Source organism: Saccostrea cucullata, unplaced genomic scaffold (assembly GCF_032062105.1).
Source record: "Saccostrea cucullata isolate Sc308-1 unplaced genomic scaffold, CSIRO_AGI_Scuc_v1 ctg1612, whole genome shotgun sequence".
NCBI classification, from domain to species: domain Eukaryota; kingdom Metazoa; phylum Mollusca; class Bivalvia; order Ostreida; family Ostreidae; genus Saccostrea; species Saccostrea cuccullata.
In genome coordinates, this window is record NW_026921433.1 from 136,426 (window position 1) to 149,050 (window position 12,625).

General features: G+C 34.9%; 1 protein-coding gene across 2 annotated transcripts; it reads right to left on the reverse strand.

Annotated features, from left to right (window-relative positions):
• Positions 1–697: 697 nt before the first annotated feature.
• Positions 698–11,236, reverse strand: LOC134259954 (actin-binding protein IPP-like). 2 transcript variants are annotated; one of them, XM_062742547.1, is made up of 10 exons: positions 11,199–11,236; positions 8,607–8,733; positions 7,983–8,169; positions 7,487–7,606; positions 7,143–7,304; positions 3,900–4,073; positions 3,405–3,510; positions 2,415–3,001; positions 1,892–2,053; positions 698–1,179 (listed from the first exon to the last, which is right to left on the reverse strand). In XM_062742547.1, the coding sequence occupies exons 1-10, from the start codon at positions 11,210–11,212 to the stop codon at positions 1,040–1,042; spliced, it is 1,779 nt and encodes a 592-aa protein (XP_062598531.1). In that variant the 5' UTR covers positions 11,213–11,236; the 3' UTR covers positions 698–1,039. The 2 variants fall into 2 exon arrangements, with proteins under 2 accessions (XP_062598531.1, XP_062598530.1); XM_062742546.1 differs by lacking the exon at positions 11,199–11,236 and adding an exon at positions 9,924–9,956.
• Positions 11,237–12,625: the final 1,389 nt, after the last annotated feature.

Consider the following 12,625-nt stretch of genomic DNA (forward strand, 5'->3'; position numbering starts at 1 on the left):
AAAGGAATCGGAATTTTCTGGTAATATGCACATCTACATATTTTGTCCTAAATATCTGCAAAGTTTGACGAAATTCTGTGCAACGGTTTAAGAGGAGTGGCGCTGACACACTGTTCATCTCTATATTCAAAAAATGGCCAAACACCTAAGTTAAAAAGTCCTAAGATAAAAATGGCCAAAAACCTAAGTTGAAATGTGTGGAAATTCCCGGAAAAAATAAAGGAATCGGAATTTCCTAGTAATATGCACATCTACATATTGTGTCCTAAATATCTGCAAAGTTTGAAATTCTGTGCAAAGTGCGACAAACTGTTCATCTCTATATTCAAGGTATGGCCAAAAACCTAAGATGAACCTAAGATGAAAAGTGTGGAAATTCCCGGAAAAAATAAAGGAATCGAAATTTCCTAGTAATATGCACATCTACATATTGTGTCCTAAATATCTGCAAAGTTTGACGAAATTCTGTGCAGCAGTTTATGAGGAGTTGCACTGACAAACTGTTCATCTCTATATTCAAGGTATGGCCAAACACCTAAGTTAAAAAGTGCAGAAATTCCCGGAAAAAATTAAGGAATAAAAATTTCCTGGTAATATGCACATCTACACATTGTGTCCTAAATATCTGCAAAGTTTGACGAAATTCTGTGCAGCAGCTTATGAGGAGTTGCGCTAACAAAAAAAAAAAACAGGACTGACTGACTGACACTCTGAGGGACGGGTCAAAAACATTATACCTCACGCAACTTGTTGCGTGGGGTATTAAAATGTTTTGGTTGCCTCATATATTTCTAACTAAATTACAGACATGAAAAGACTTGAGAAATAAAAGTATGTAGTCGAATTCAAACATTATTTGATTTACTGAATTTTATAGTACTTTGTTAGATAAACTATTTAACCTGTTCTGTGGCATTAAAATCAAATTTGTTACATTACAGTCGTTACATCAAATCTTTATAAAGCATGAAATACTGAAATGGACACCTGTTTCAGAGAAACATTAAAGTTTATTATAAAATAACTTTGAATGACATGACTAGTGAACAACAGCTCCAAACATACATCTGCTCTGCTGCATGGGCTGTACAAAGCTCCAGGTATCTGTGTAGGAATCATAGACCTCCACAGAACTCAACACTTTCCTGGCCCCACCCTCAAATCTGGAGTAGGATTTACCTGTTCAAAGGGAAGAAATACGCTCATGTTATTGTATAAAAATAAAAACGTATTACAGTTAGCCATTACAAAATGAGAGTAACATGGCAAAGAATCTAACAACTAACTTATAAGAGACCAGTAAAATGTAGGTCCTTATAGAAAATAATATCCCGAAACAAGAGTTAATATACTATTAATTTAAAGTAGTTTTAAAAAAACTTTATTTCAGAAAAAACATTTCAAAGAATGAAAAATGATAAATTGCAAACAATATCCCCTTGTCTTCAGCTGTATAAAATAGAAACTACAGATCATTTTCTTTGACAATACAGTTGCTCTAGAGTACAGTGTACATAATTACATTACATACCTCCTATCACATATCACTGTTTAAGATTACATGATAACATTACATTTAGTTAACCTCTTACAACAAATAATTTGGTTGACAGTAAAGCTGCTTTATATCTCATTTGATTTAGATTACTTAAGTTTGTTATTATCCTCGTTCAACAAACAAACATCTTGTTTGAGAGCTGCTTCAGTTTACAACTAAGATTAACATACACTTCTTACCTCCTACCACATATACTCTGTTTGACAGCATGACTGCTTTAGTTTACATGATTCCGTGTACATTACATACCTCTTATTACATATCATTGTTTGATTATTACATTAATATCTGTTACATATTACAGTGTTTACATTACATGATTACATTTCTTACCTCCTATCACATACAGCTTGTTTGACAGCACGGCTGCTTTAAGGTGGCTCCTCTCTTTGTTCATGCTACATATAAAGGTCCATTGGTCAGTCACCGGTGAGTACATTTCAGCTGTACGTAGTCTCCTGTTGTTAAAACCACCCACTACATAAATCCTGCCATCTGTGTCAATGTAGAAAAGATAAAAGGTCATAGTACGCTGCAGAAACATCTGTGTATTCAGCTGACAAGCACTGCATTGATAAACATAGGAAACCCTGAATTCAAAGTCTGACTCTACTTCTTAAATCTATTGCCTAATTGGGCTGTAGTAATATAATGGCAAAACAGGTAATCACACATACCTATAAAAATTATAAAAATAAGATTTTTCATTAAATTGTCATGATGATAAGAGGGATGAAATACATTACATAAATGAATAAAACCAAAAAATATTAATCGCAATTCAAATTTTATCAAATGTCAAACATATCTTGCTAAAATGAAATACATGGACTATTTGAGGAATTTAATAGCATACCAAACTGAACAGCATCAAAGCTGGCTCTAGCCTCTAGCATAGGTGTCATTTTCTCCCAATCATTCCGCTGGATGTTACATTTCATGACGTCACGAATCTGGGTCACGTCCCTAACGGAGAGTCTCTCCTCCCCGCCCAAGACGTATAGATCTTTGTTCAGTGTCACAGCTGCAAACGAGGCCAGAGAAGGGTTCATGGGATATCTCCAACTCTGTGTGGCACCAATTTGTAAGTCTCCGTTATCAGACAGCATCATTCTGTAGGCATGCGTGTTATTGTCACACAACACAAACAGTGTATTTGATTCACAACAATATGTAATGGCACCGGTAACTTTAAAACATTCCTTCATGTTCTTTAGACAGTTTTCTTGGAACTGTGATGAACAGTCTTTCCATTTCAGCTGAATGGGATCAAATTCAAAAGCAGCTAGGAACACAGTGGAGTAGGAAGTAAAACAGATCAGTTTTCCAAATATTTCCACGGCGTAGATGGCTGAGGCCAGGACAGGGAATTGGGTCATGGATTTCCACGTGTCTTCTATGGCGTCATATTGTTCTACGGTCTGAAGGCGAGGAGAACATGGACTACAAAAAAGACATAAGCAGAGTTTTTGTAAAATTTTATTTTTATGATGTCAGAGACTGCTCAATTCAAGCCAGTATACTGTAAAATCACATATTTTCGTGGGGTCGAATTTTCGTGGTTTAAGGAAAAACTCTTGGTTCATGGGGATTTGATTTCATGGATGAGGAATTGGTAAGTAGTTATGTATGTATCAGTAACATTTTACATTTTGTGGTGGTCATAAATTCATGGGTCTCTTCATACCTTGAAAACAAAGAAAATTAAACCCCCACAAAAATTTGTGATTTCACAGTAATTTGAGAGACTAATGGACTAATGACCTATTTTTGTATCTTAAGAACTACAGATCATATCATTTTGATATAATTATTATTGAAACTAATTAACATTTCCGAGACTTACCCAGTCCGAGATTGGAAGTATCCCCCAATAGCATAGATGTGTTTTCTTTCATTTCTTGGTCGATCTTTCACACATGTTTTATACTGTTGTATGTAGTTTTCTATTTCTGAAAACAATAAAAATAACATTTTGTACCTACCGTAAGATCTTTCCAAGAAAGATTTATGATTTTTTTTAAAAGCACAATTATACTTCAAAACATATCTTAAGCAAATTTAAAATGCTGAAATTTATTATTTAAGACTCCAATTTATTTTTATAAACTTTTATCCACTTTGGATTATTTTTTACATGTCTAAATCATAATGATAATTTATCTATTTCTGTATTAATCCAAATTGCTTCTTGAGTCTTGACAATTTAGATTCATAAATGAATTTCAAGCTGTCAAATCACATACAAAAAATTTTCATTAAAAAGAATTTGATTTTAAATACATGTAATTATGTTCGAGAAGATTATTGCATATTTCTCCCACTCATTATAACAGATTACCTTGGGTTTGGCTGGGATTGCTTTCTGAGAATTGCTCTGAGAAGATAGAAATGTCATGTTGAGTCAGCTGATTAAATCTTATACACCTGATAATGTCCCAGAGGGTCTCCATACTTATCCCTCTGTGATTCTCTAACCACCTCTGTATACAGTCCAGAATCACTTTCTCACTGTCTGTGAAAGAAAATTACAATAAAATGAAATTAAAATTTAAAGATTTTTAAAGTAAACAAAGAACTGCGAACGATAGTATTGTTCTCCCGCCTACCTCCAATTCAATTTTCAGAAGCTAACATATTCGATGAATTTTTTATATTTTTTATAGATAATTATATGGATTTTCATAAAACATTACTTATTTGGGAAAACAAAGAGAGATAACTCTAAAATTTTGGTAAGACTTGTGTTTTTCACTATAGAAATCAATGAAAAATGGAAAATATTTTTAAAACATCTTTCCCCCCCCCCCCCCGTGTCACAAAAATTCCTTTTTACAGGTAATATGGAATGGTATTTCACAAATTCATACCAAAGCTTTTTGTGTGACACGGGGGGGAACATATGTTTATTGACAAAAAACGATAAAAATGCTTATTTTCCACCAATTTCAAAGCGATATACAGCTGAAACATTATATTTTATTGAAATATTTATGTTTTATTTATTTGCCTAAAACATAAGAAAAGATATAAGGAACATTTAATCATATCCAAGACTATTTCAAAATACAGTGATGCTTGAAACTCCGATTTCAATGGAAAATATCGTCTACCCCCCTTTTTTCAAGAGCTGGAATTATTGATAATTTACTGTTTAGCGCTGGTATTAGGACGATTTATCAATTACCATTGAACTGTTCTTTGTATTAAACAAAGATTTTATGGCCGAATTGCTATTCATATTGAATTAATTGGTTCCAAAATGTAGGCGGGAATCGAGAGTTAGCGTGCGTGTTTCTTCCCTAAGCTTTATTTGTAGACCTTTATTAACAAAATTAAGGATCAGTGCCCACCCACTGTATATTGAAACGGGTAGATACTGTAAACCCCTTATTCCTAGAGAAAAACGTCTATGTTATTCATGTAAATTGTTTGTTGAAGACGAAAAACATTTTGTTCTTTATTGTCCAAAGTATGATCAATATAGATGCAATTATAATGATATATTTAATGTAAACACATATACTAGTGATAACCCCATTAGAAAAATTGTCAATCCTACAAATATTTCAACTGCTAGAAGGATATGTTGTTTCTGGAAAAAGTGCTTTGACATCAGAAAAGAAAGTCAAAAATGAATATTAATATTGAGAAATACACAATTTTGTTCACCTCACATTTCTCACTTTGTATATGCTTGTATTAATTGTGTTAATTTATGTTATGTTATTCATGTTCATGACTGTATGCCGACATGGTAATTGTCAACAAGAGGCCCATGGGCCACATCGCTCACCGGAGCATTGTGGCTAGGAAAAAGTAGTAATTGGTTTACTATTGAAAAGTTTGAATCCAAAAGTTTGGCCCCACCCTACCCCCGGGGGTCATGATTTGAACAAACTTGAATCTACACTTGAGGATGCTTCCATATAAATATGAGCAATTATGGCTTTGCTATTCTTGAGAAGAAGATTTTTAAAGAATTTTCCTATATATTTCTATATAAAACTTTGGTCGGCCATTGTGGCCCCGCCCTACCGCCGGGGGTCATGATTTGAACAAACTTGAATCTACACTACCTGGGGATGCTTCCATATAAATATGAGCAATTATGGCTTTGCTGTTCTTGAGAAGATTTTTAAAGAATTTTCCTATATATTTCTATATAAAACTTTGGTCGGCCATTGTGGCCCCGCCCTACTCCTGGGGGTCATGATTTGAACAAACTTGAATCAACACTACCTGAGGATGCTTCCACATAAATATGAGAAATTATGACTTTGCTGTTCTTGAGAAGAAGATTTTTAAAGAATTTTCATATATATTTCTATATAAAACTTTGGTCGGCCATTGTGGCCCCGCCCTATCCCCGGGGGTCACGATTTGAACAAATTTGAATCTACTCTACCTGGGGATGCTTCCATATAAATATGAGCAATTCTGGCTTTGCTGTTCTTAAGAAGAAGATTTTTAAAGAATTTTCCTATATATTTCTATATAAAACTTTGGTCGGCCATTGTGGCCCCGCCCTACCCCCGGGGGTCATGACTTTAACAAATTTGAATCTACACTACCTGGGGATGCTTCCATACAAATATGAGCAATTAGGGCTTTGCTGTTCTTGAGAAGAAGATTTTTAAAGAATTTTCCTATATATTTCTATGTAAAACTTTGGTCGGCCATTGTGGCCCCGCCCTACCCCTGGGGGTCATGATTTGAACAAACTTGAATCTACACTACCTGGGGATGCTTCTATATAAATATGAGCAATTATGGCTCTGCTGTTCTTGAGAAGAAGATTTTTAAAGAATTTTCCTATATATTTCTATATAAAACTTTGGTCGGCCATTGTGGCCCCGCCCTACCCCTGGGGGACATGATTTGAACAAACTTAAATCTACACTATCTGAGGATGTTTCCCCATAAGTTTCAACTTTCCTGGCACAGTGGTTCTTAAGAAGAAGATTTTTAAAACATACCACCAAATTTTCACTAATTCTCAATTATCTCCCCTTGAATAAGGGATGGCCCTTTATTTGAACAAACTTGAATCCCCTTCACCCAAGGATGCTTTGTGGCAAGTTTGGTTGAAATTGGCCCAGCGGTTCTTGAGAAGAAGTCGAAAATGTGAAAAGTTTACGGACAGACAGACAGACAGACGGACAGACAGACAGACAGACAGACAGACGGACAGACGGACGCCGGACAAAATGTGATCAGAAAAGCTCACTTGAGCCTTCGGCTCAGGTGAGCTAATAAAGTGAATTTAATTATTGGGATTGAAATTAACAAATCATCTGAGTTGAATTTTCTCCTTAACAAAGATTATAAAAAATTTGACTTCTGATGATATTAAATCATTCACGAATGTGACCAGTTGGCATTGGCTGCCCAATCTTCCATGGCACTTATTTCCACCTCTGATGTTTTGGAGGTCTGTATTTGCTTTGCTCCTATTTTTTTTTTTTTTGTCTAATGTACTGTTTGTTATCTCCATATATTTCATTCATTACATCTGATTGCATCACTTTGTTTCATGCATATTTCAAGTAACTTTTTAAAAATGTTTCAGAAATACACTCACTCATGTTAAGATCATCTAAATGCAGTAAAAACAACAAAGCGTCAGTTTCCAAGTGCTGGAAGTTTTCCTGGCAGGATACAAAGCTGAACTGGTGCTTTATGTGAGACAAGGATTTCCTCTGCATGTCCTCACAGGAAAATCTCTGTGCAAATATCCAGACATCTGAAAAAAAAAAAAGAATTAAAAAAAAATATCTGATCAAAAGCCAGACATCTGGGGAAAAAATCAAAATCAAGAATGAAAAAAAATAGGGCTGGTTGGCTAGAAAGTTGTTCGTGATTGAGATAGTCATTAACTTCATAGCCATGCTCTTTTAATGAATCTATAATTTATTTTCTGGTTACCTAGACAGTTGTTGGTGTCAATGTTGTCCTCCATGTAAGGACAGCAGGCATTCTTCAGTGACAACATCTGTAGCTGGTCCATCAACATAATGTAATCCTGGATTGTCTCCCTGTTCAAGTCTGCAGAAAAAATCAACTTAACCACTATAGTTATATCAGTAGGCTGTACACATGTATTGAAATTAGTCATTATTCAAATTCTTACAAATAGAAAACCATGTAATAAATGGAACAATTTCTGGTTTAATCTCAAGCCTTTGTAGCAACATTGCACAATACAGTTGCAATATATATATATATACAATCATATCAAGTTAAACCTTATTACATGTATCTCAAACTTGCTGGGACAAAGAAACATTCATTTTTTTTTTTACATATCCAAGTATATGGCTTTTAGCAGGATGAAATAAATAATAAATTGTCGTGACTCGCAAATTTCTTTAGTATATTGATGTTTCAGATACTCAAGTTAAGCTTAAAACAACATTTTTACCTGTAAGAGTACCGGTATACATAAACTTGAGGAGGCCTTTAACAATATCGGCTGGGTGCTCTGTCAGACTTATTTTGGGGTTGGCGACACAAGCCTCTTGTAGACCAGAGGTAAACATGGCCATGAAGTAGTCGCTGTGCATAGATAGGACCGACCTGTGTACGGGGATTTCCTCTCCTGTCTCTGTCTGCAGTGAAAAAAAGTATATTCTAGCATCTTTACATTTCACCTTTTTTAATAGTGTATCATAAAAGAATAATCAGCACTCCAGAATTGACATTATAAAGATTTTTATGACCAGATAAAAATATCATGTATGTACCAAACTAAATAATCCATATTTTAATCTCAAGCACTTTAAGCAAGTTACAGAATACATTTGTATTATCAAAATAATTGTATATTATTATATCTTTCTTTTAACATCTTAAGTCCTCTCAAGATAATTTTTTTCTTGTGGGTATATGAATTTATATATATTCATAGTTACATAGTCATGATAGCAGTAAGAGAAACATCATTAGATATTTAAATTTCTGAAACAAACCTGACACCTCCCGCACCCGAATAAAAATCAAGAGCGAAAAATTCAGTGTTCTGGTGAATTTTTTTTTACAATCTTACTGTAATTGTGGCATCACACAGTATTTGCTCCTTCCACATTCGATGGAATTCTCGCTGAAACTTATTTCCGTACTTTTCACACGATATACTAACTCCCCCATCATTCTCCTTCACCTTGAAACCATCACTTGAAATATATTAAATTCAATATTCCAATCACTTTATTGACATTACCATGTTGGCTTACAGTCATGATAACTATTTAAAGCAAAATACCGGTAGCTGAAAACTTACTTAAAAACATGATGCTGTAAAAAAAAAAAAAAAAAATATCAGTTCCTCTTATCATGCTTCTTCATGTAAGACAAGTAAAAAAAAAAAAAACATTTATCATGGAATTCAAATAAATCATTTTCATCCTTTTCTCTGATTCATAACAAACCATGGATGTAGGTGAAAGCCTGTACTTTTCTAAAGAGAAAAATGCTAGTGTGAGCTATTTCTCTTATTGATAAAATAATTGTTCTTTAAGCATTGAATTCATATTTCTGGATTTCATTTCTTTTATAACACACCTGTCCATGCCGACATATTAAATACCACGTGTTAGCTCAGTATGATCATAATTTGTTGGCATGGCTAGGTGTGTTAAAACGTAAGATTGCCAACATCCAAAAATATTTTTTATCTAATTTTCCCTCTTCATAAAATTTGTTTATTTCGTTTATATTTAATGTGAATTTAGTGCCCTTCAAAACTAGTGAGCTTATTAAATGTAAAAGCCGTTTCTAACATTACAAAACAAAGCAAACATATTTCGAGGAAAAAGTGACAAATTAATTTTAAATGCACATTTGTTGCATTTTATGTTAATTTAACAAAGATATCATAGTTATTTTTTATTTATCAGATAGAGTCAAATCATTGTACATTTTGGTTTTGAAAAATGCATTTAGTTCCTACTGTGTATTCTAACTCATGTTGACAAGGTTCGCCTGTGTTATTTGTCGACAGAGATTTGAAAGTCATGCATTTCTAATGGATAAGAAAAAATTACACTGAATATAAATATTCAAAGTAAAATACATGTACATAAATACAATTATTGCAAATATCTTAATCACATGCTTCTTTATCAAGAAGGTTTTTTAAGTCTCTTTACTTTCATTAAAAAGTTTTAACTGCGTAGCTAATGCACTAATTGCACTGGACCTGATTAAAATTCACCTGTTGTTAAAATCGTCTGAGGTTCACAACAGTATCATTTAAAGAAATTAGAAAAATATTGAACACAATCGTTATCGATGTTAAATTTAAGTAAATTGTTATGTAAAACTATGACAGTTTAAATTTGGTTCAAACTTTGATAAAACATACAATCGATGGTTCATTGTTTGTTTTCCTCAAAATTAAAGTCAAGCTAGCGGCCAATAAGCTAGCGGCCAATAACTAAAAATGTACATCGACTATATTTAAGTGTTTATCGAACCCGATGTAAAAAACACAGATTTATTAATAAATGTCTGTCACTCAAACTAAGAATTGTGCCACTTAGGGGAGCCCACGACACTAGACACAAGGCGCCCTTGTTGATTTCCAATCTCAAAAGGGACCCAATTTACACTGTTTCTGGGCGCCAGAGCGCCAAATCCAACCCTATTCTCAGATACATATATGTACTATAAGGGTCTAGAGATGGCGCCTGGCGCCCAAACTAGCAATTGTGCCACCCAGGGGAGGCCCAAGACACTAGGGCTCGAACGCGCTTCTGCTGATTTCAGTTCTCAAAAGGGACCCAATTTACACCGATTCTGGGCGCCAGAGCGCCAAATCCAACCCTATTCTCGGATACATATATGTACTATAATAATAAGGGTCTAGAGACGGTGCCCGGCGCCCAAACTAGAAATTATGCCACCCAGGGGAGGCCCAGGACACTAGGGCTCGAACGCGCTTCTGCTGATTTCAGTTCTCAAAAGGGACCCAATTTACACCGATTCTTGCGCCAGGGTGCCAACTCCAACCCTACTCTCGGATACATATATGTACTATAGGGGTCTAGAGAGGGCGCCATGGCGCCATCTCTAGACCCCCAAAGGACATATATGTATCCGAGAATAGGGTTGGATTTGGCGTCCTGGCGCCCAGAAACGGTGTAAATTGGGTTCCTTTTGAGACCGGAAATCAAGAGGGGCGCCTTCGAGCCCTAGTATCTCGGGCTCCCCTAAGTGACACAATTCCTAGTTTTGGTGCTACGTTTTAATTAATTAATCATAGTTATTGCGTCGGGTTCGAGAAACACATTTTTCTAGTCGATAAACATAAAATTTATAAATGTATTTCGTTATTGGCCGCTAGCTTGACTTAGGTTAAATACAATTATTGCAAATATCTTAATCACATGCTTCTTTATCAAGAAGGTTTTTTAAGTCTGTTTACTTTCATTAAGAAGTTTTAACTGCGTAGCTAATGCACTAATTGCACTGGACCTGATTAAAATTCACCTGTTGTTAAAATCGTCTGAGGTTCACAACAGTATCATTTAAAGATTAGAAAAATATTGAACACAATCGTTATCGATGTTAAATTTAAGTAAATTGTTATGTAAAACTATGACAGTTTAAATTTGGTTCAAACTTTGACAAAACATACAATCGATGGTTCATTGTTTGTTTTCCTCAAAAACTGCATCGGAAATTACATTAACGTCCATAAATCTAAACTATATACGATAAACACTATTATTCCGGAAATGTCAATGGGTATCTGTATTCTACAGGAACGTAGTACTGGGAGAAGGGAAAAATAATATACATAGGCGTCGGAACTTTACCAAAGATAGACTTAGTATAGACATTAAACATTGCTGCGTAGGTTTACCTCCCCCCCCCACTTTCCACAGACACGTTGCACAGTGACGTTATAGTTTTAAAATTGGGAAGGTGTTGCTGTTCGGAAAAAAAATGATATTCGAACCTATACACCCCCAACACGAAATAGGATTTTCGTGTTTGAACAATGAACATTTCCTTTTTTTTTTTTTGCTTGTCAGGTTTTTTGGGAGGTCTAAAAAAAATTTTCTTACACTTAGCCCCCCTCCCCCCAACTTTTAATTTGCTTCCGACGCCAATGTAATACTTTCCAGCATTTGGTCAATCATCTATACCTTTCCCCCCTTTAACGCTTTATAGCCGGGTGGCACAAAATTCAGAACAATTTAAGCATGTTTATCCGCCTCTAAAGACGATTATAAGCATGATAAGGGGTTGGGAGATGGATAACTTATACAGGTTGAATATGAAATTGGTCTTGAAATAAGGGATGAGATGTACATGCAGATGATTTACCAGTGCTGGAAACTGGAAAGTAGAAAAAATCTCCCCAACAGAAAATCTCGCGCCGATTATCTTGATTATCTTCGAGGTAAAAAAAGATTAGTGTTAACTATACCTACAAACAGGAAACCCTATGGGATACAGGTGGGATTTCTTCTTCTAACCAATAACCCACCATTATCCTTTGAGAGAAAAGGTATCATATGGGATTTCCCCCCACAGAATGAAACATATGGACATAACGACAGTATTCAAGATCAAAAGTCCATACATAAAATAATTAATACAAAACAGAAGCAGAGCAACGCACGGACCTCCAAAACATCAGAGGTGGGATCAGCTGCCATGGAGGAGTAAGCATCCCTTGTCGACCGGTCAAACACTCCGTACACGAGCTCCTTAATCCATGAACGGAAAAATCAGTCGTAAATTCAGTGAATAAATAATGGACTAATATTGAAAACCGTCAGTCAGCATTTGACTCAATGATAAATAGTATTTGCTGACAAGGTCATTGTTTCGACCATAAAACTTCCGAAATGATGACTCTAAACGAGACTACTGATATTTTTGTTTCATAAACTTGTCTGACAATATTTTACCTCGTTTTATAGATTGTTCATACGAAGAGCATGGTCTTACGTATCGAATCAACTGAGATACATACATGTAAACTCCTTATGCAAGTGATGAAGGTATATTGCTGCATAAGTAATGGGAGTTTACGATATGAAAATTCAAGTC

Bases quoted from the DNA above. Each gene is read 5' to 3' on its own strand.
- LOC134259954 (XM_062742547.1), bottom strand. The intron at 7,607-7,982 runs GTAAAAATGTTG...TTTTTTCTGCAG, and splicing joins GTATACCGGTACTCTTACAG to ACTTGAACAGGGAGACAATC. The intron at 7,305-7,486 runs GTAACCAGAAAA...TTTTTTTTTCAG, and splicing joins TGACACCAACAACTGTCTAG to ATGTCTGGATATTTGCACAG.